General features: G+C 43.2%; 1 protein-coding gene across 6 annotated transcripts in view; it reads right to left on the bottom strand.

The window, feature by feature from the left end:
• The window catches only part of NUB1 (negative regulator of ubiquitin like proteins 1), a 37983-nt gene extending 14242 nt beyond the window's left edge, over positions 1-23741 (bottom strand). Inside the window, exons 1-9 of one of the 6 annotated variants that reach the window (XM_070516529.1) lie at positions 23608-23741; positions 16077-16186; positions 12623-12740; positions 10389-10556; positions 9384-9442; positions 8319-8389; positions 5173-5355; positions 4405-4496; positions 2493-2599 (exon numbers count right to left, since the gene is read on the bottom strand). In XM_070516529.1, the coding sequence (XP_070372630.1) occupies positions 2493-2599; positions 4405-4496; positions 5173-5355; positions 8319-8389; positions 9384-9442; positions 10389-10556; positions 12623-12739 (797 nt within the window). In that variant the 5' untranslated portion in view covers position 12740; positions 16077-16186; positions 23608-23741. Of the gene's footprint in view, positions 1-2492; positions 2600-4404; positions 4497-5172; positions 5356-8318; positions 8390-9383; positions 9443-10388; positions 10557-12622; positions 12741-14990; positions 15443-16076; positions 16187-23607 lie in introns of those variants that run through there. The other 5 variants (XM_044765729.2, XM_070516546.1, XM_044765731.2 and 2 more) reach the window with 5 other exon arrangements.
• Between the last annotated feature and the right edge of the window lie 459 nt (positions 23742-24200).

Here is a 24200-nt window from a genome sequence, read left to right as displayed (position 1 = left end):
TTGGATGTTGGATATTTTTGTATTGCTATAAATACAGGTGAGCTCTGGGAAGCAGTTAAAAATGTGTTACTTGAAAACTGTGTGATCCTTTTAAGGCTTACCCTTAAGCTTTGTTAGGTGGGACCAGAGCAGCCTTTAGGACTAATTTTGTCTTACTACTGAGGCAATGTCCTTTTGAATTCTCTTTCCAATGCCCTGTGATCACAAAGTTTTCCACTCTGGCTGGTGGGAACAGAAATTATTCTTGACTCTCTGGGAACTCTGAAGATTGTTCTTTTCTCTCAGGTGGTGATTTCCCCATGCCTGTGCTGATCATCACTCAGGGGCCACAGGGGACCCCCTGAAACTCTCCGATGCACTCCCTCAGGCAGGGCACCCCTCTCACTGCTTCAGCCTCCCTAGATTCCTATCTCTGTCTCTTCAGCTCAGGGGAGGCATGAGGTTCTGCGTGGGTTTCTCCTCCCTGCACCGCAGCCTGGAAGCTCTCTCCAGGCAGTGAGCTGAGGCCATCACAGGGCTCCCCTCGTTTGTTTCCCCACATCAGGGGAAACTGTCCTGCATTGTCAGATAACCGACATTTTCATACATTTTGCCCAGTTTTCTGGTTGTTTCAGGTAAGAGAGTAAATCCAGACCTTGTTACTCCTTCTTGGCCAAAAGCAGAACTCCCATTTTCAGTTTTAAATAGGGAAAGAAACTACTCCTGGTCATACTCCATACCATACCCCTCGATGTGTAACAGAAAGTTGTGCTTGAACTTGTAGCCACTTGGAGAAAGTAGAAAAACATCAAGTAGGAAAGGAAATAGAACCACTGAAGTTTCTTCCCCCTCCACTACTGATTGCCTTAGAGCTGATATCCTGACAAAGAGAGGGCACTCACATAAAACTTACGCAACTAAGTTGGCCTGAATAAACAGATCCTCAGAAAAAATGTCACTTGCTACTTAAAAAGGTACTGACAATTATTAATGGATTATTATATCTACTACTTACTGAACATTAACATACCATGAACTGAAGATACAGTTATTTCTATTCAGGGGTTCCCTGAGACCTGAAAATGATTTCGAGGATTTGTCCAGAGTAAAAAAAACTGAGAACGGCTCATACAGATGAACCAGCATAACCATATCTTGATAAGTGCAGAATCACGATTATAAGTATATGGGAATTCATTATATTAGTGTCTTTTTACATATGTTTAAAGTTTACTATAAATAAAAAATTAGAAACAATTATGAAGGGAATGAGAAATTTACCTAAATTTTAAGGACCTAACTCACAGCCTGCGCTGTCTGCAGCAGAGAATGAAACCGACATTCAGCAAGAAGCAGAAACAAAGCGGCAGAGTAAGAAAACCCTAGGGCACCAAGCCCTTGTTCTAGTTACTTCCAGCTTTGCCCCCTCCTCCCAGATATTTGAGACAATAAATGCCCCCTTTTGATTAAGTTAGTTTACTTGAAATCCAAGGGAGCTGCCAATACAGTCATCAAACTGTCAACATTTGTATTTATCTTCTTGAAGTATACCTCAGGAATTTACCGAAATGGAAAAAAAAATAACACCAAAGTTGTTTCCTTTTGACTATTTGCAAACATCATGTCTCTTCTTCAAATATTTCATTGCCTGGATTTTAGGCTCCCTGTGCCATTTCCCATGAAGAGGAACCAGGAGTCCCTGGGAAACTGCGGACTGCTGGGCTGGGGCAGGAAATGTCCAAGATGAGTCTGGAACACTTTTTGCCACCAGAGACCAGAGCCTACTAGCAGTAGGTCAGAAGGACGCAGGACCTGCCTGCTGGCTGAAGATGGCCAATTTAAGCACTGGGTTTTGAAGTACATCAAATGTGTTAAAATTCATGAGCTCGTACTGATACTTTAAAAAAAAAAGAAAAGGAAACCTCACTGGTGATGTCATCTTGGGAGGATGCCAAGGAAGCAATTCATTTATTCCGAAAGTAAGAAAATAAGGAGAAAGAACCAAGCATTTTATTCTGTCTCTCTGTGCAGACTGCACCTCAGTATAAGCAAAGAGCTGATGAGGAAAAAGAATTCTTTTCAAAAGAATTCCAGCAATAAATGCAGAGGGAATAATAAAGTAGCTCCATTTTGCAGCTGCTAACGAAACAATGGATTTCGAGAATGATCAGCAATGTCCACCCCAAAACCTTTAAGTGAAAAGCTGATGGGGACTTTATGATGGATAGTTCAGTCTGACAACACATTACAAAAACAGACGTGATATTCTACATGCTTGTAAAAAAATAAGCACATATGTTTATAAAATTCTTTCCGGGGAAGAGAGATCAATTAGAAACATGAAGGGAAGACACAGCTCACAAATTGGTCTACGCCGTAACTACTCTTTTACATTAAGCATCTTGAGTGAAAACCTGAAGTCTGAAGTGTATGGGGGTTGGGAGGGAGGGTGCTTTGTATAATTTGGGCCATCTTCCTTAAAACTGGTATTCACCAAGTACAAAAGTGCCTACCAGAAATATCTGTCAGCGTCCAACAAACATGGCAAGGCTATTCCATATTCTTTTCTTTTCAGGAAAGCTCTGCCCTTCTCATGATATCCCATAGCTAACACAAGGGCCTAGGAAAAAATAAGGATTTAAAAAAACATCACTATAAACTATAATAAAACAAATTATATTAAAAACATATTAAGTCTAAAGAAATCAAAGTAAAAAAAAAAAAAAAGTATAAGGTCACAACTAAATCTAAAAGCCAAAATTGAGAAAAACATAATTAAAGCTTTATTTCACCTAAACACGGAAAGCAAGCACTCTGTTTAATGTGGCTGATATGGTCATAACCAGCTCCTGTCCCTGTTTTCGCCAGTTTATTTTAGTATCTGCTGATTTGGACCTATTTCTAGTATTCTGTAAAACTAAACATATTAAAAAAAAAAAAAGCAGCCAGTAATGCTTATATTCTTTGTATCCTTTTTGAAAAGAGCATTCACTTTACTTTCTACTCTTAATCAAGTTTTTTCTAAAGTATTTGTCAACTTTAGTATTTCCAAAATAATTTTTAAAAACTGATTCAAAATTTTTTAAAGTTCATTAATATTTTTAGATTAGATTTTTTTTTGTGTGAGGAAGACTGGCCCTGAGCTAACAGCTGTTGCCAATCTTCCTCTTTTTGCTTGAGGAAGATTGTCCCTGAGCTAACATTGGTGCCAATCTTCCTCTATTGTGTATGCGGGAGGCCACCACAGCATGGCTTGATGAGTGGTGTGTGGGTCTGCACCTGGGATCCAAACCTGCAAATCCTGGGCCACAGAAGCACAGCACGTGAACTTAACCACTATGCCACCAAGCCGGCCCCCTAGATTTGAATTTTTATATAATTCCATTTTGTAAAGTTTTCCAAAAAGATCTGGATGTCATCATTTAATAAAAGAGAGCAGTGGGCAAACAATCGCCAACATTTAAAAAAACAAACATCAATCCACTGATAGCTACAAAATTCTCTTATTAAAACTTAACTTTAATCCTTAGAGTAATTCATGTAGTGGAACCTACTCAAAACTGTCCTTTAAAGACAGAAAAATTAAAATTAACTTGACCCATAGTCATTAGAGCTTTTCATTTTAAGAAGCTACTGGACTCCAGCTCAGAGATTGATCTCAGGGTCCAAGATGTAAAGTGCTTCTATAAAGACCCCCTAGACATATTCAAAGGTAAAACCACCTCCTACCTTTTCCAAATTCTAGAACAGGACGAGGGGGAATGCGGAGCCAGGGGAGAGAGAGCAGAACCACCTGTCATCCTTTTCCCAAACTACATGGTTCCCCCAGCGCCTGTTCTGATCCATCTTTAGGGGACATGTCCCTCTAGTAAAATAAACCACGCCAAACAGCCACTCCCGCAGGAAGCCACTCATGCTGAAGGCAGAGCGTCACATCACTTGGGAATGTTCAGTCACTGCCACAGGACAGTGGGGTGGTGCCATCTTGTACCACGGCACTAAAATCACCAGCTGAGCCTGCTGTATAAACTTCCCACTGTGTGGCTACACTCTCTGTGTATGAGCTGGAGACAGAAAACTGTTTCTGGGGCCCGCCCCGTGGTCGAGTGGTTAAGTTCGTGTGCTCTGCTTCGGCAGCCCAGGGTTTTGCTGGTTCGGATCCTGGATGCAGACATGGCACCACTCATCAAGCCATGCTGAGGTGGCGTCACACATGCCACAACTAGAGGGACCCACAACTAAAAAGATACAACTATGTACTGGGGGGCTTTGGGGAGAAAAAGGAAAAATAAAATCTTTAAAAGGAAAATAACCCAAAAAACTGTTTCTAATCTCTTACGATGTCCCAAGATAAAATAACCAGAAAACAACCTCTGTTCTGAGAGCAAATCAAAGAACAAGCCATACATTTCTTACAGTACTTACTTTTCTTTCAGATGGAGGTATTCTGATGGATCTGCCCGTCTGGTTAGCTATGTCTAAGTATGGTGTAGTTTCTGGATCCACCACCATCTCAGCTGCAACAAAACCAAAAGGACCTCCATTAATTCAATGTCAAAAAGTAGGGTGGTTAAGTTTGCACACTCCGCTTTGGCGACCCAGGGTTTTGCCTGTTTGGATCCTCGGCGCGGACATGGCACAGCTCATCAGGCCATGATGAGGTGATGTGCCACATAGCACAACCAGGGGCACTCACAACTAGAATATACAACTATGTACTGGGGGGCTTTGGGGAGAAGAAGAAGAAGAAGAAAAAAAAAAAAGTAGTGATGGTGACATTAAAAATGTTAAACACAGGGCCAGCCCCGTGGCCTAGTGGTTAAGTTCGCACACTCTGCTTCAGCAGCCCACAGTTCTACTGGTTTGGATCCTGGGCGCGGACATGGCACCACACATCAGGCCGTGCTGAGGCAGCATCCCACATAGCACAACCAGAGGCACTCACAACTACCATATACAACTTATGTACTGGGGGGCTTTGGGAAGGAAAAAAAAACAAAAGAAGATTGGCAACAGTTGTTAGCTCAGGTGCCAATATTTAAAATAAATAAATAAATAAAAGGAAAAAAAAAGTTAGACTGCTGGGGAAGGAAAGCCAATGAGAAATGTGACACCCCCCCCCACACCCCCGACGGCGTGATCAGCTGCTACCTTAAGTCCTGGAGTGAGCTGAAAGCTCAAAGCTCTGTGTACCTCTCTCTGCCAGGATCTCCAGTCCTCTCTTAGTCCTCTGAATTCTTTTTTCTTTTAGTTTGGCTTCATTTTGCTCGTCTTCTTCAACCTGGACATTTTTTCTTGTATCCTCTTCAGACTGTTTTAGTTCGAGCACCATAGCTTTGACATTGTGTGTCACTCCTTGTTCCTCAAGTGTTCTCCCTGTAAAAATCAGAAATGCATATTATAAAAAAAGCTACTAAATTTACTGGGTAACAGTCCATTCTCCACGTTAAATGGAACTCTTAAACCTGTATTAGCACTTACGAACCACCATGCCACGTAGTAAGAATACATTTAAATCCGCTTGTGTAACTGTTACTGCTAACCAGTGGATAAAATCAGCCAGTGGAACACAGAGCTGACTACATTTATCCTTTCCAGTTTTCTTTATTCTCATCCTAAGATCAAATCAAAGCAATAAATATTTGAGAATCTACTACAAGGAGAGCTCAAATCAAAGCAATAAATATTTGAGAATCTACTACAAGGAGAGCTCTGTGCTAGGCAATATAAAAGGAAAATGAGAAAGTATAATCCATGAATTTTCCTACCCTCTAGCTCGAGAAACAGTACGCCCCATTCACAGCAGTGGACGAGAAGCCACAGTGCAGCAGGGCACTGGGACGGGTAGCTTACTGTAACACTTCAAAGCAAAGGCCTCGGGTTCTCGCCCTTTTCAACTCTGTGGCCCTGAGTAAACTACTTATCTTCTAGGACCCAGTTTCCTCAAGCATGAAATGGAAATAAAGATAAGGGCAGAAATCAATGAAAGAGAATATTAACAAAATCAACAGGTGGCTCTGTGAAAATATTAATCAAATATACAAACCTAACAAAAATTAAGTCAAAGATGCAGACAACAACCAAAATGAAAAAGGGTAAATACACATGCAAACAGATTTAAAAATAGCAAAACAGTATTATGAATTATAAATGTACAAATTTGAACACATTTCTGGAAAACTCTAGTTTGATTTTTTTTTTAGAAACTTGAAAATCATTCTAACATTTATATAGAAAAATAAAGGCCCACCAACAGCCAAGTCACCTTGATAAAGAAGAGCCAAGAGAGGGACTCACCTTACTAGATTTTAAAACTATAACAAAACCACAGAAATAAAACACTCTATGGGTGAAGGCAGTCAAAAGGTGCAAACTTTCATTTATAAAATAAAAATAAAATAAAATATAAAAATAAAAAATAAGAAGTCCTGGGCACGTTATACACAGCATGGTGACTATACAGTCACGTGTCACTTAATGATGGGGACACGTTCTGAGAAACAAGTCATTAGGCAATTCTGCCATTGTATGAACATCATAGTGTGTACTTACACAAACCTAGATGGTACAGCTTACTACACACCTAGGCTATATGATACTAATCTTATGGGACCACCATCGCATATGCAGTCCATCATTGACGGAAATGCTGTTACGCAGCATATGACTGTAGTTAATAATATTGTATTGTATATTTGAACGCTGCTAAGAGAGTAGATCTTAAAAGTTCTCATCACAAGAAAAAAACAATTTTGTAACTATGTATGGTGATGAATGTTAACTAGACTTATTGTGGTGATCGTTTCGCAATATATACAAATATTCAATCATATGTTGTATACCTGAAATATAATAGTATATGTCAATTATATCTCAATTAAAAAAACACAACTCTATGGTTCTGGCCCAGGAAAAAACCTACAAGTAAACGGAAAGAATATATACGTAAAGGGGGCACCAAATAGCACTGTGGAAAGAGCAAGTTTAGTGAGGTATTGGATGAAAAATAAAGCCAGATCCTTATATATAAAGGGGGACTCTGGACAGACTGAAGAACTCATACAGATTAAGCTAAAGGAAGAAAACACAGAAGCCTATGCATGTGGCTCTGTGGTTAGGGAAAGAACTTCCTAAAACACAAATGATAAAGTGAAAAATTGAGGGATATGATAACATCAAAATCAAGTATTTCTGCTCAATGAAGGATACCACAAACAGAATTAACAAGAGATTAGATGACAGTGAAAAGATATCTCTGACATCTATAACAGACAATGGGAAATGGCTAGAGGTGATGCTGGAAAGGAAGACTAGGGCTAGGCTGTGAAGGCTGCATTACACTAAGCTGGGATGTGAACTTGATTCTCCAGGCCACCCCAACCTACTGGAAACTGATTAGACTATAGTATTTGCCTGAATTGCCGCAATAACTAACTGGTCTCCCAAGTCCTTTCATGCCTCCTTCAAATCCATTCCCCCACAGCAGCCAAGTGATCTTTAAAACACAGATACATTGTGTGTCACTCCCCAGCACGAATGGCTCTCCACTTCTCTTAGGAGAGAGGCTCTGATACTGAATAAGGCTCACAGAGTCCGGGGTTTCTCAACAGCAGCACTGCTGACACTGTGGGCTGGGGAAGTCTTTGTTGTGGGGGCTGTTCTGTGCCTTCCGTGATGTTCAGCAGCACCCCTGGCCTCTAACCACTAAGTGACAGGAGCACAACCTCCCCCCTAGCCCTGCCACCAAGCCACAACACTCAAAAATGTCTCCAGACATTGCCAAATGTCCCCTGGGTGGCAAAATTGCCCCTGGCTGAGAACCACTGCTATAATCTTTACAATGTGGCCTCTGTCTGGCCCTCCATCCTTAAAAAGCGCTACCCTCTCCTCAGTTTCCACACTTAGCCATACTGGACCATTTTCAATTCCTCAAATTCACATCACTGGGCTCCTACATGAGGCTCTCTCGGTCTGGAACACTTCCCACAGCAGCCTTCCCTGCTGTCCTCACTCAGCATTAGCTCTTCTCCCTCAGGGAGAATTTACCGGAACTCCTATTTCACTCAGCACATCTACACTTCCATTCTGCCACATTTTATCAGACCTATAGTGAGTGTCTTTCTCCCCTACCAGCACAAAACAGAAAATATTTATTAGAAAAGTTGTTTTCTGTTTTATATTTTTATTTTATTAAACCCTAAAATAACTGATTTTGGATTATATATGCAATAAAGCCACTAAAATCTGTGAACAAAGGAAGAGTGAGGAAAAAAGGATGCAAAGTCATTATTTCTATATTAGCTTGATTTAAAAATTCTGCATACTTTGCCATAACATACCTAGTTGAAGTTGTTTCTTATTTATGACAATTTTGATATAACTTTCTTGAAATCCAAAGGTTTCAGCTATTCTGTAAAATAAACCAATGAAAACTGTAGGTAATCAAATTTGTCACTGTTCGTTAATCATGATAGCCATTTTATACATTTTACTCAGAAACCCTCTGTATTTCAATTTACTGACTCACAAACATCACTCCACAATAAAGTAAGCTTACCAGACGGTTGTTTGAAATGGTGTAAGAGACAATGTCCTTTTTTAAACTATCTGTTTTACTACTTGTTTCCTCATGAAGTGGAGACCAGTGGCGTGGTGTACCCGTGTGGACAGGAAGGCCCTAGCCGCACGTCAGGAGAAAAGCCATTTCCTATGCCTTTTGCGGTCTCCTTGGAGGAGCCCACAATAGGGGGCTGTTCCGTACAACCTTCTGCTCACGTGTGTTGAATGAACAATCGTTCCTGAATCCATCCCTAACAGCCCTGATGTAGACCAAAGAAGAATATGAGGAAAATCAGCTTCAGAAACGTGGGCTGTCTAGCCCTGGAGGTACTCACAACACTTACCATTTAAAAATGTGTAAGTGGATAAAATAACCAACCAGGCCTCAAAAGTTAGAATTTCACTAGTATGGGACAGGCAGGTATGTTTTCTTTCTACAGATGGGCCAACAGCCAGAAATTCGCTAAAACATTTTGCTGAATGTCATAGCACGTTATTAGTACACTAAGGAATAAAAGTCAAAGCTACTGATCTGGGGAAGACCAGGCTGTCTCCTATTTATATCACTCACGCATTGATTCAAACACGTATCAAGTTCCCGTTAGGTGGTGGACACGCAGTTCCCATCTGATCTCAAGTATACCAGGAAACGGAGAAGAGTGGTGCAAGTCTTGAGTTCTCACTTTGCCCTTAACTACCAGTGTGAGCCTCAACACGTCTCAGTTTTCCCTTCCCCAAAACGAGGCTAGTAATACCTGCCCTCTCTCTCACAGGATAGCCACGGAGGATGACAGGGGCCAACGTCAGGGCCGAGAGCACCTGGGGCAGCGGGCACAGATACTTACTTAGACCTCAGTTCCCTGCCAGTGATGTGCAATCGGGTCTCCAACCGGTTTTTTCTATCCTATTTAAAAATAAGACAAATAAAATAAAATGTACTTGAATTTGACACTTTTGTGTCAAAAGTCAAAAGACAGTGTCATTACCCTGTCTATAAAATCAGAAAGGTTGATATCAAATGACGTAAATACTTAGGTCTCTCTGTGCTCAAGGACTAAGACTGCACATGCCTGGTGGAGAAATCATTGAACATAACCTGCCACATGCAGTCACGGGAGCGCAGTGAGGTCCCAGAAAAGGGCTTCAGCCTCTGCTCAGAGGGGTTTGTCATAAGCCTTTATTCAGTGGAACCGGCCTATGCTACGCAACGACCCGGCCCACCACCTCCAGCACTGGGGCCCTCTCAGCGCGCAAGAGACATCCTCTTCACTATGCCCACTGAGCAGGGAGAAGGGGGACATGGTTTTGGGGCCTCTTCATTCTCCTCTGGCTGGGCTTAGGAGGAAACGTGGGATCACCAGGAGGCCTGTGAGCCCAGGCAAACTGCTCCCTCCACACTCACCCATCACACTGTGCTCTGACTGGCGGTCTGGTTTCCCAGGGCCCTGCTAACGGCAAAGCAGAGGCCTGAACATGCACACTGCCTCTGACCTCCGCCAGCACAGAAAAAGGGACGAATTCCTTTCCCGCTGCACGCCGTTTTAGAAAACCTCAAGTACTCTCTCATTCCCCGATATTTCTAAATGTTCACTGAAACTCTTTTAAGGTAAAAATGTGACGCACAGCTTTGTAAAGTTTTGGAGGTCTAAGAGGCGCAAATCTACCTTGTAAATATTCCAGTTTAAGAATCCACAAAATTAACTTTTCGGTTGATAATGTTCAACATGTAAAATAACTTAAAAGAACTTTAACTTTGGATTGTAGCTTTAAGGAAAAATCATAATTTATTTGACCACATCACTAAATTAACTAAACATTAGGCCTTACATAAATTTGGGGAAATTACTCACTTTTCTTACTCGTGGAGGTAAAAATACCTCAATTGTAGCAATCCCTGTCGTTTTATAATGTTCATTTCCTGTGCCACGCTCGATTGCTTTGCAACGTATTTCTTCCATTATCTTTTCTACTTCATTTTCACAACATTCTAGCTTGTCAGAGTACTTCTTAGCAAGATCCTATGAAGAAAAATCAGAAAACACAGATCAATGTAGTACCAACTCAACAAAAAGGGGGCAAAATACAGAAGAGCACATGCAGGACTCCACAGCAGAGAACTCCAGTGAGTGGCAGTCACCCCTATTACAGCGAAATCCAGACGGCTCACCATCAGGAGGGGCATAGAGGGGAGAGAGGATCCAGGGAAAAATAGAAACAAATAAAAGACAGGAAAACAGATGCAAGAGAAAAAGTGAAAATAATTGGGATTATTCTACAGGGAAAAGAAAGATGGGCTTGACCTGTGTGACTGCAATACATAAAAAATCATTTTAAAGAATAATGAACTAGGGGCTGGCCCAGTGGTGTAGTGGTTAAGTTTGTGCACTCTGCTTCAGTGGCCCGGGGTTCACAGGTTCAGATCCCGGGTGCGGACCTAGCACTGCTTGTCAAGCCATGCTGTGGTGGCATCCCACATAAAGTGGAGGAAGACTGGCATAGATGTTAGCTCAGTGACAATCTTCCTCAAAAAAAAAAAAAAGAATAGTGAACTGATCAACTACATTGGAGGGGAAAATAAGAAAAAAAAAATAGAGAAAACATTCTAATTTTTCTAACTTGTGAGAACACGTCAGGTTAGACTTTAAATAACTTCCTTAATGGAAAATTCTGAATCACTGGTACTGGCTGTAAAATAATAAATGCTAGAATGACTCAACACAACTCAGGAAAATGCTATACATACGATTACAGTCTATTATAAAGGGTACAAATGAACATCTCAATGAAGAGGTATCGAAGGTGGAGTGTGGAAGGGTCCGGAGTGCAGGAGCTTCTGTCCCTGTGAAGTTGGCGTGCACCACACTCCCAGCATATAGATGTGTTTGCTAACCTGGAAGCTCCCCGAAACCCATCATTTCAGATGTTTATGGAGGTTCCACTATGTAGACATGACTAATTAAATCCATGGCCAGTGGTGATTAACTCAAGCTCCAGCCCTCTTCCCTCCCCAAGGCTGGAGGGTAGGGCTGAAAGTTTCAAGCTTCTAATAAGAGTTTGATCTTTTTGGCGACTAGCCCCATTCTGAAGCCACTGCCAAGAACTGCCTCATTAGAACAAAAGATGCTCCTATCACCCTCACCACTGGGGAAATTCCAAGGGTTTTAGGAGCTCTGTGCCAGGAAGTGGGGACAAAGACGAAATAGCTTTCTTATTATGCCATATCTAGTTTCTGAGCCAAAGAGATTACAACAAGCAAAAAAAAAAAGGAAGAAAGGTCAGAAGGTGAGTAGGAAAAACTAAAAAGTGAGGCCTGTCAGGAACACAGGATGCGAAATTCTAAGACCCTAATACAGTATGTCACCTCCCAAGTGCATCATTGTGCCACAACACAGGACAATGTGATGCCCTCATGACAATCCTTAGTCCCTGATAAATGTCACATCATTTGTCTCTGGATGCTCAGACTGAGAAAGCAGAGAAGTACACGCTAGGGTGCTTCCCATATAACAGATGACTATCAAAAAGACTAATGTTTCTCTACTTAAAAAGCAGGCAAATGTTAATTTCTAGAAATTTCAGTTACGTACAATAATGCCATTTCTTATGATGCTGTAAAAAACTGAGGACTAATTATTAGAAAGATATATCTTGAAAAAAATGAACAAATAGCCATAGCGTAAAAAAAGCTGGGGCAGGGGGGCACTCGTGTTACAGCAGACCATGCTAGTAAGGAGCACTGAGAGCTGCCCACGCACTCCCTCACACACACGGCACACCCACTCACTGGCCTCACGAGCTGGCCAAAATTAATTCCCAGATTAACAATTTTACGCAACACTGTGAAGGTATTAAAAACAGTATATACCTGAGAAATTAGATAACATTCTCATATGCATAAAATCTTACTAAACAAAAATAAGCTTGTAACTCCCAGTAAATAGTGGGTACCTGCTTATTACTAATGCTTTTTGGTTATGCTGAAAGTTTACGTGGTTGTGCCTGGCAATTTCCGGTGACTGCAGAATCTTATTTCCCAAGGAGACATATAACACTGCTAATTATTTATGTCTTAAAAGAAAAATACCTTCAACGCCAAACCAACTTCTTTATTTTCATCTGTATATGGAGGTTTCCAAAGTTGAATTCTGTCTTCCCTTAAAAACTGGGTCAATTTTGCTTGGAGATATTCCTTTTGCGCCATTCTTAAAAGCAAAACAGTCCATCAGTGACACCCCACCCCACGTTTCGAAGTGTTTTATAACGTACCTAACATGTTGATGTGCCTTGTAGAGTAAGCTGAGCTCCCCTCCACTGCTCGTTCTCCAATTTAATCTAAATTACTTTTAGATTACATTTTAACTACCTCCAGTCTTCTCTAAAATATATATTTCTATATATATTGAAATATTTATTATTTATTCAATTATATATTATGTATTACATAAAAAGATATTTAAAGTGCTGGTATGTAGCAAAGTTTATTACACTTTTCTATATCTTAACCTGCTATTATTTTCTGATCTAAGAGAAAAGGTAAAGAAAAGGTGAATCCTTAAAGTAGTCAACTTTTATAAGCAAGTCAACATAGAGCTTAGAAATTCTCTTGTATTTTGGCTAGTTTAACACAAAACACCACCCACCTTGGCAGGCTAACATAAAGAAACGCTAGCTTCAACTGTGAACAATCAATAATAAATATTCTCTATATCTGAATTTTTAAAATTAAAAACGTTTACACTACTAGAAAAGTTTTGCGTGGTATTTTGTGATAACAGCACAATGGCAGATCTATGTATACTATTCAAATCTAACACTGGCGCTGGTTGGATCATCATTTACAGGTGAGAACACCCAGGCCCCAGGTTTGTCAAACGACTCAGCCAAGGTCACAAAATGAGGCAGCACCACAACCAGCACTGGGACTGCTGCCGACAACATCAGACTCTGCATTGCCGCGCAGTCCTTTGCTGCTTGTGTGTCCTGAGTATGTAACTACTCTCTCCCAAAGAATACCCGCCAGCCACGGAATTCTCTCCTCATCTCTCACTAGCATAGCCATTCAAAGGGGCGGGTGAGGCTGCTAGAGACGTGAAACAGCTGACAAGAGTAGTACAGCCCGACCAGACAAGTAGTGAGAAAAGTAAAAAGTTATCAGCTTCTGAATGATGAAGACAAGTTCTAAAGGGTGAAAAAACAAGGGTTAATACAACCTGGATAACTAACTTTCCTTTTTCTATGCAGGGCCTGTATTCCACCCACTCCCCCAACCCAATTCACCTGTTTTTTAGATCAAGTTTGATAACTTAAGTGTATTCTACAAGTAAGAATTTTAAAAGGAAGTTCATTCTGTATCAGTTTCGTGGCGAGAAAGAGGGTAATCAGGAGAGGGAGGAGAAAGGGCAAGAAACAACAAACACATCAAGGAGGGGGTTGTGTGCATCCAGGCGAGGCATGGAAGAACTCCAGATTTCCAAGTACTAACGAAAGCTTCTCACACAGAAAAGCAAATCAGTACTATGAGCACTAGCTTTTCAAACCAATGAACTTACAGAACCACTACACAAAGCTAGTTCCCTTCTCATGTATCTTCAGAAATTGTAAATAAAATATGAGGGAAGTGGCGGGAATCATTCCACGCACCGCTATTTGGAAGGCTGAATGCCCTGCCCTCCCTGAGCCCATCCGAGCCACTGCCTGACCCAAGGCCCAGAGGGCTTCACAGACCTGCCGCCGGGCCCACGCCTCACCCAGGAGCAAACCTACAGGGGGCAGGGTCTACATCACGCAAGACTCAATGTTTAAAAAAAGATTAAACTGCTGTCTTGAAAAGTACAAAGCTTCAGTTATAGACAACAGAATAAACGAGAATACGTATTTTAAATCAAACCAAAAGGAAACAGTTTAATAAATCAGTCTTCAATTTTAACTGGAGAACTGAAAGTTGCCTGCCATACAAGGTTCCTTATTACAGCCAAAAAAAGCGCAGAGATCTACGTCAATTATTTCTCAACAGGAAAAAAATCCATTACAGCTCATAACTGAAAGTGAAACCTTATGAACCACGCTTTAAAAATTTCACTTTCACTTCTGTAACGAATTATCTAGGCTACCTTTACCCAGAGCTTTTCAAATATATATACACAAAAATATATTCAAAATACATTAAATTTTCTGGGAGAGTAATAAAAGACGCTTGTATTAAAAAACAAGAGTAAAGGAAGGAGGTGAGAAATATAGACTCAGCTGGTCAAGGTTGGAGAAAAATCAACCGTGTTTTCTCCTTAAATAGCAAAGAAAATCTGGCTTTGATTGCAAATAAATCCCAAATGGCATATCTGGAATAACAGTGTTATGATTCAAGCTTTTCGCTTGGCTAATTGGCTTAATTTCAATATATACATATATTTCTGTCTCTCCCCCAAACAATACTCAAGCTTTTTAAAATACCCCACCTCCCCCGCCCAGCGCAGCGCAAACCCAAGGCCTGATGAACCGCCGGCGTGTCCCGAAGCCCCGGCCCGCCGCCCCCGGCCCAGTCAAGCCTCCTTGCAGGGCGCCCACCGCCCGCCAGTGCAGCCGCGCCAGACCCGGGCCGGGGGGCATCGGGTCGTGCCGGGGACTGGGGCGCCCGACGGCGTCGTGAGGCCGGGTTCGGGGACTGGACGCACGGCCGCCGTCTCCTCACCTGCGCCACCGCCGCTCCTGCCCGTCGCGACTCACCGAGTGCCCGGATGCGGCGGGGGCCACCGTTTGTTTTCATTCCGGGTGAGGCTGCCCCGCCCCCGCTGCCGCTGCACCGCCCTCGCGCGACGGGGAAACAGGGTTATGGGCGGGGCCAGCAAGGGGCGGGCCGTGGGCGGGGAGAAGGCGGTGTGGTGGGCAGGCGTGTGGGCGGGGCCAAGACGGGGCGGGACTGATACTGGGGTGTGGGCGGGGCTAAGACGGAGCAGGGGTGGGGCGAGGACGGGGCGGGGCTAAGACGTGGTGGGGTTGTGGGGCAGGGCTGGCGAGGACCCTGGCTGGGGTCTGAGGGGACGGGGGGCGGGGCTGGCGAGGACCCTGGCTGGGGTCTGAGGGGACGGGGGGCGGGGCTGGGAATGGACCGCGGCTGGGGTCTTGTGGAGGACGGGGGGGCGGGGCTGGGGAAGGACCCCGGCAGGCGGCTGCGGGGACCCGGGCCGCGGGATTCGAGGCGGTGTCGAGGCGGGACCAACCACTAGTCCAGCCCAGTTTGCCCGACTTTGGAGGAAACTGAGCCTGGCTTCGTTTCTCCAACAGCCTTGAAAGGGGCCAAGCACCTGGCAGGAAGACCCTTTCCCCCAGAGAGCAGGTCCGGACCTCCTACAGCTGGGTCCCGCTCCCACACCCGCCCCTCGGTCTGGGCCGGACCACGGCTGTCCCCCTAAACCTCCGGGGTTTTATCCCGCTCTCCATCACCCCACCACCAGCCTCCCCTCAGGGTGAAATTGGGTTCCTTCTCCCCGACTTCCCAGCCCCTTGCCCTCGCGCGCTTCTCCCCCGATGCTGGCCCTGCTTACCTCGCATCCGTCACAGCGTCTACAAGATCTATGGAGATCCGCCTCCTTCCACAGCACTCCGCCCAGCGCTGGGTAAAGTCTAACAAACCTGCCGTCTGGGCTGGGTCTGTCTGTCTAGGTGAAGAAGTGAGACTCGTGTGCATGAAAACCAAAGGCAGTCTGAACTGCCCTGAGAACGAGCGCGGAGCCCAGTGGCTGAGCACAGGTTCTGGCGGAGCTTTGAGGGATGGGGAGACCGGCCTTTGGCAGGCGGACCCGGGAATGGAAGACAGAAAGAGTCCATCTCGGATCCCAGAGAGTTTGCTCGCCTGAGACTGTCGGCCCATCCTTTCCAAATCCCAAAGCCCATCCTTGGACCTGCTCTAGCGCTGTCGTGGGGCGAGGCCTGAGAACAGAGGTTCTGCACGCGGCAGCCGGCTCCAACCGGTGCCCGGGGGTACCTGCGCAAGCTGCTGAGTGCTGTCTCTGCGGGAGTAACAGTAACGCTGCCCACCAGGGCCTGATGGATAAAATCTTCCGCTAGGATTTGTCCTTCTCACTACACTAGGACAACCCCCGGGACACGATTAGTACCAGCAGTACATTTCCCAAAATGGATGTATTGGGTCTAGAATAAGACCTCGGGGCCCTGCCGCAGACAGTATGAAAGGGGCTTTCACGCCCTCGGACGCCCTCTACCAGGGTAGGTGAGGCAGGACCCCTCCTCCTGGTGCCGTTCCATTCTCCGCTGGTAAATCTTGGGCAGAATATACACCTAAATCCATTTTAAGGACGAGAGACATGTTCCCAAAGGCACTAGGTCTGCCAGTGTTCCCGGCCCATCCCCGGGAGGACTCGGCACACACTAAGCAGAGCAATTTCAGTTCCACTTTTCTCATCTCATGACTTGCAGGCATCGCCCAGGAGCCCACAGTGCGTACGAGCTGGCTGATTTCTGTGTCTGTCCAAATGAGAGTTTCTATCTCGATAGCCTCCTTTCGGTACACAAACACTTGGAAAATCTTTGAAATTAAAGCTCTTTACCTTGGACCAAATGAACTTCTTAGTCAGAGCAAAAGATAAATGGCAAAACGGGGGAAGACATGCCAATCACTTCGAAGACAAATCTCTTCAGTACATAAAGAGCTCTTACAATTCGATTTTTAAAAAAAACTACTGAAATAGAAAACTGGGCAAAGGCTATAAAAATATGATTCTCTGAAGAGGAAATATAAGTGATTCATAAACTTATGAAAAATTACTTAACGTCACTCAAAATGAGATAAATATAAATTAAATACCAAGATACCACTTTTTACCTATCAGACTGGAAAAAAAAATTGATAACCTACTGTGACGGCAAGGCTGTGTGGAAATAGGCACCCTGTACATTACTCGTGGTGGTTAAATGTGCACGCGTCCGAGGAGGGCGATATGGCAGTATCTATCAGAATCCAAATGCGTGTTCTCCTTGACCCAATAATTCAACTTTTATTATTCTTGCTGTATTTTATTAACCTGCCTCCTTTCTGTTATTCCTAACATTGACATTTAGTGGCTTCAACTGCATTTCTTGAGGTGAAAAATTCTTTCTAATCTGTGTTTGTGTTTTTGTTGCTATGGGTTTTGTGGTGATAAAGACTCCAGGAACTTCTCCATAACTGATTGTACTTCTGATGGAGTAAAATCAGAAAATCTTTGAACATCTTTCACGTGGCAGTGAAATTTAATGCTGATTGTTACCAATTCTTGCCAGAAAAGTGAAAAGTAACAAGGTTTGGCAGTTCAGCTTTATTTACAGTTCTTTGATCAGAACAATATACATGCACTGGGTTAAGCTGTGCGGTAAACTAATTTTTTATAGATGGGGAAGTGGATTTAAAAAGAAAAAAGTTCATTCTTGATTTTTCTATTTATAAGTAGGAATTTCTGGGGAGTGGTTATAAAAGGAAATTCTGGGGGAATTTGAATGATGACTCACACTTTCAGTCTGATAGGTTTTCGATTTTACTAATAACCCCATTTGGAGACATAGTCCTTTTATTCAGCATCGTAGCTGGATGAGAAGACCGTGGAAGGAACAGAGAAACCAAGCAGGGTGAGTAGGAGATACTCTGTAGTTCTCGTGATGTTAATATGTGTTTCATACTAGCGGGGTGAACACCTTCCCATGTTTGCTTCCTGGTTATATTTCCTTTTTCGTGAAACAGTTTGCTTGTGTCTGAGTTGGACCCTTTGGGGTCAAGGATCAGATTCACGCAGGAATTTCAAATAATGGAGGATTCAAATGGGAATAGGAACAGTGGAAACTTCAGCCACGTGTCTGGTCTCGTGGTGGTGCAGCTGAACCTCGTGGAAACTTGACTACAGCTCTCGACTGGAAGGATCTGGGGCAGCCCCAAGACCTGATATATTTACTTCCCCCTTGGCAACAAGGGTTTGTTTACCTGTTCACTTCCGTCTCTGCTTCTCCTGGTTAGGCCACCAACCAACACCCTCGCCCTTGCTGAGAAGAGTCACCTCTGCCCCCGCATTAGCAGGTGCAAGCCTGGTACAATCTGGGAGAACCAAAGCACCAGGCAGGCTTAGCCCAGGGTCTCTGGGTCCATGAAAACGCGTCCATCGAGATACCATTACACTTTGTTCTATCACAAGTCGCATGATTTATAGGGACCATTAAGATTGTTTGTGATTTTACCATTGCCTGGCTCAAAAGCAAAGTCACAAGGAAAAGGGGTCATGGCCTTCCTCGGACTGTCTGCCATATTTTGCAGTGTCTCTTGAGCAGCAGATGCCAAAATGTAGATACATCCTATCCCCTTCTTTCAGCCAAAATAATTTTGAAGTAATGTTGAACAACTCATAAATTTTAGCCATATTTAATAAATTTTCCCCTATACTTTCTGCTCGATATATGTTAGTAATAATAATGATAGTAGAATGATAGTTAACATTTATTAACCGCTCACTATGTGTCAGGAACTGTTCTAAACGTGTTGCTTGTGTTAATTCATTTAATCCTCATAAGGACCCTATGAGATAGACGCCATTGTTACCTCCATTTTCCAGATGAGGAAAGTGAGGCGCAGAGATGTTAAATATTTTCCCAAGATCACATAGCTAGCAAGGGCCAGAGAAGGGTGTGAACCCAAGCAGTCTGGCTCCAGAGCTTGTGTTCTTAACCACTCATGCTTACTCATTGTTCTTGCTGCTTCATGGGTCCTGTGTTTGTTTTTGCTATTTGCTGAGAACATATGGTTGAATTTGCACAAGATAATTTTTAATACAATGTGACTCTAATTTAATAAGGAAAAATTGAAACTATACTAAATATCCATCAATAGAAGGAAGGTTAAATAAGTGGTAGTGTGTCCTTACTATGGAATATTATTCAGCCATTAAAAAGAATGAGGTAGATCTATATGCATGAGGACATGGGAAGGCATAAAATTGTAAGAAGCAGGTTGCAGAACCATATGTCTAGTATAGTCCCATTAAAACCCTGTGTGTTTGTATGTGCATTTACAAACATGTCTATATTTATCTCCAAGAACACTGAGAACAGGCTGGAATGACGCTCACTAAGAGGGACTGAGAAGGGGGCAAATGAGGACTTTCACTTTCCCTCCATATACTTCAGAGTATTCTAATTTTGAAGACAAACACATATCACTTCTAGTTTTAAAAATTAAAAGGTGCAAACATAGGGAAATAATTTGCAACAATGATAAGGGCTGATTTTGGATTTGATTCTATACTATTTTATTTGCGACTCTTTGTGTGTGTAATTTTCATCTTCCCAAGTAAATTATCAGCTCTTTGAGGGAAGATAGACTATATCTTAAGTTTCTATTTCTCCCACCCGTGCCTAGCACAGTGATGAACACAGCAGATTAATTTACCATAATTCCTAAGGAGCTCTTCTAGAAGTTTCTGTCCTCTGATTGCTCCATAAGGTTCAAGATGAATCTATTTCTGGCGCATGACATGAGCACAGAAATCCCTATTGACGTATGCCCTTCCCATGATTGAAGACAGCAGCAGACAGGAAGGGATTGTCCCTGACCATGAGAGACTTCCTCAGAATCCCAACGTGGAAGGTAAACGAGGTGGGAGAGGCCCAGCAGACTGGAGAGGAGGTAGGAAGAGAACAAGCCCTGAGATGTCCAAGAGGACAGAGAGGGACCATCCTAGCGACTCCTGAGTGACAGCCACAGAAATCTAGACTTTATATTATAGGAGATCAGAAAGTTTGGTTTGTTTTGTCTGCAAAAGAGTGGCAAGATGAAATAGGCATAAGTAAGACCAATCTGATGACAAGGTGCAGGAAGGACTAGAGAGAGGGCTCTCATGTCATTGCAATTTCTCAGGTAGAAAGAGATGCAAACCTAGCTTAGAGTAGTTAACAGAGAGAAAAATTTGGATGCAAATGCTTTGAACGGGAAAATAACTTACAGTATTTGATGACCACCTGGATGAATGGGGAAGTCAAGTTTTATCTACTTTAAAATTGTGTCTTAGTGTCATTTCACGTGTGGACAATATAACTGAATTCATGGACTCAGAGGACATTGATTAAAGGTTTTTATCCAGTCCCCTGGCTTTAATTAGTATCTTGACATTGATGACTCTCGTGCCAATGGAGTTAGTTGCAGAGCACAGAATCCATTCTAGGTGATGGAAACAGGAAGGGGGTTATTGAAGTATATTTAGTAACTGTTAGAACCTTCAAGAGGGTCAAAGAACAAGGATTAGAACAAATAAAGCAATCTGGAATGACACAACCAAAGAAAATGCCCAATCCCATCACAGAATTGTTCCACTGAAAACAATGCTTCCAGTGTCACCTGCCACTTAGCCTCTATGACACTGGACAACAGAAATGCCACCATGGTCACCCCAGAAGAACTCCATGTGTGTGCTGCCCTGCCAGAAGCTTCAATCTCCCTGTGCACACTTCCACTTAACATGGGTCTACTGCCCAAGTCTCCCATGGGTATGTCTAGCTGCAAGAGAGCCAAGTAGCCACCATCTTTCATTCCAGCCTCTATAGCATGAGCAGACCTGCTAAGAGGTCAGGGGAAGGAAGCCATGCTTGAGCAGAGGTCTGAAGGGTGAGTGCAGGTTAACCAAGCAGAGAGGGCTGGAGGTGCGTTCCAGACAAGGAGATCAGCCTGTGGCCGGAGGGAGCACGGTGAGTAAGACAGTGTGACCAGAGGAAAGACAGAACAAAGGGAACATAGTGTCAGACAGGGTTGGAGGGACATTCAAAGGCTTGAGGGGCATGGCAAGGATTGTTCCTGGGAACAGGAAGCTGCTGAGATGGTAAGAACTAGTGTGCGTGGCAGGAATGCAGAAAAGTAGGCCAAACCAAGAGATAACCAGAGATCAGACCTTCCAGGGGTTGGGATGGGCCATGGGAGGTGGGGAGGAGAGAGGGGCCAAGCTTGCTCCTGTATTTCCAGCTGGGTAGACAGTAGCACCATTCACTGAACAGGAGGCCTTACAAGAGAACCAAGCTTGTTTTTTGTTTTTTTGTGCTTTGGAGGCGGGGGGTTTGGAAGGACTCAAAAGTTCAATTTTGGACATATTAGATTTAAGTTTAGAGATGCCTTTGAGACATCCAAGAGGGATGTCTAGGAAGAATATGAATAACAGAGGAGAGATCTTGGCTAGAGATGCAACTCTATGAGACATCTGTATACATACTCGGATATTGAAGGCACAGGCACGGATGACTAAGAAAGTGTAAGGCTCGGAGAGCAGAGCACAGAGAGATGAAATGGTGGTGCAGCTGACTCGACAATGGTTCAGAGCTTTGACACCAACAGGTGCACTTTTTGTGGAAATAAGGAGAATGAGGGCCAGCCCCGTGGCCGAGTGGTTAAGTTTGCATGCTCCCCCTTCTGCGGCCCAGGGTTTTGCAGGTTTAGATCCTGGGTGCGGACATGGCACTGCTCATCAGGCCATGTTGAGGGGGCATCCCACATGCCACAACTAGGAGGACCCACAACTAAAAATATACAACTATGTACTGGGGGGATTGGGGGAGAAAAAGCAGGGGAAAAAAAGGGAGAATGAATTTTGTGAAATTGCTCCAACAAGTGACCAGCCTGATTGGTCTCCCAGTGAGAAAAAGAAAACTTTAGTGGGTGCTAAGAAAGAGGCTAATTTATGGAACAAGGACATGTAGAGGCAGCATAGGGGATCAAAACAGAAATGAGATTCAGGCAAAAGACTGATGCCTGCACAGACATTCCCATGAACCAACAGGCGCAAGGAACCATGGCGGCCGCTGAGCTAAACTTTACCCAGGAAAGTGGGTTTGAGCATTTTGTGAGGTCTTTTTCTTTGCATACTGTCAAATTAATGAGTACAGCATGCACTGACTGTGTGGTATGAAGTATTTCTCCCCAAAATGAGGCAGCTCACTGTGGGGAAGGGCCACAGGCTGGCAGCCTAAGTGCCCGGGGAAGACATGGATGTTAATGCCACCGTGACCACACAGAACCAGGGCAGGATGGCAAGAATTGATCGTATTGTCAGCATGATTTACTCATCTATGTGAAAGTTTCTCACCACCAGCATCTATACCAATAAAAAAAAGAAGGAATGGAATTGATGTTAATAATGTGTCTTATTGAGCACAGAGATAAATAAACTGATTGGAAGATAAAACAACCTCATTTACCTTATGAAGAGATGCATTTCCAATAAAAACGTACTTTTTATGTTTACCATTTACCAAAACTGGCAACATATTTATATTGCTTTAATCAAATATACATTACTAATAATGGCAGTGATACCCTGACCAGAAGAAACTTTTCAGTACCTGGAGACTTCTGATTATAGGATATAAAATTTCCTTAAATTTCAATTTATACTTTTGTTGCTGAGAAGTATGATAGGAATAATCCATAAAAGACTCCCAAACATAACATATATCATATTAGGATAAAACTAGATGAGAGAAGTGGATGGGAAGACAAATTTATGAAGAAAAACGACTGGTTAAAGAACTTATTTATGTATTTCTAAATGGGGGTATCAAATTGCTACAGTATTTAGATATCACTGAATACATAGCCAAGAGCCACATAATAGTTTTGTTCTAAAATATATTAACGTCTACAGTAACTGGGAGTTGCATCCCTTGCAGCCATTTAAACTGGTGAAAAAAAATTTTAGGTGGAAAATGGAAAATTGCGAGGGGTCACTGAAGACAGTGTGTTGCCAAACTTCAGAATCATCCTGAGTTTAGGGCTCCCTCTTGTGGTGAGATTCAGAATTTGAGTTGGGTCGCCGCTCAAGAGAAGCATCCGGCAAGAACTGAAAGTGCCATATTCTGCAAGCCACCCTTCGTGGCGTATTTTCTAGGATCTTCACTAGAAAACTTGAGCTGAGTAGGATTCTGGACGCCTGTTCTCATTGGATATCATGTCCGCTCTCCACCTTGGCTCCCCTCCCCACAAAAGCAAGAGAAGATTTCAGTCCAAGCCCAGAATCAGTGGGGAGGGGAAAGAGCAGGACAGAATAGCACAATACACACCTCACAAGCGGAGTCCTGGATGATCGCTCCTTCATTTGACACAAGCGTACCGAGTACCCACTATGCACAGGCGTGATCTGCCACGATCTAGTGGTGGGCTGCCATCAGCTAGGAGAGTCTGCCCACTACTTCTCCCTTTTAAAAAGCTTAAAGAAGTTCTTAAATAAAAGAGGAACCCAGCAATGACTAACAACCACGGGATTTCACACACGAAAAATCAAAATGACCCACAAACATTTAAAAAGATAGTCACCACCTCTAGTAACTCAAGAAACAGAAGTGACCACAATGAGAAGTCATTCCCTGTTATTAGGCTGGCATGGGTTTGACAATATCCAAGGCTGACAAGGCCAGCAGGAACTAGGAAGTACCCATCTTCATAGGTTGTTGGTGTGGGTGTAAATTGGTACAACAATCTGAGGGAAAATGAAGAATATTAATTTGTTTTGAGTTCATTCCTTTTGACTCATTAATTCCCCTTTTAAGACCAGTGTCAGGACCCTGGGCCTAGACTTCTTCTGATTGTCAGACCTTTGTGAGACTTTGATTACACGTCCCCAGCCACTCCCGTTGCTTAAGAGCAGCCTCTTGGC

This window comes from Equus asinus, chromosome 1 (genome assembly GCF_041296235.1).
Source record: "Equus asinus isolate D_3611 breed Donkey chromosome 1, EquAss-T2T_v2, whole genome shotgun sequence".
Lineage (NCBI taxonomy): Eukaryota > Metazoa > Chordata > Mammalia > Perissodactyla > Equidae > Equus > Equus asinus.
This window is presented reverse-complemented; position numbering and strand designations above follow the sequence as displayed.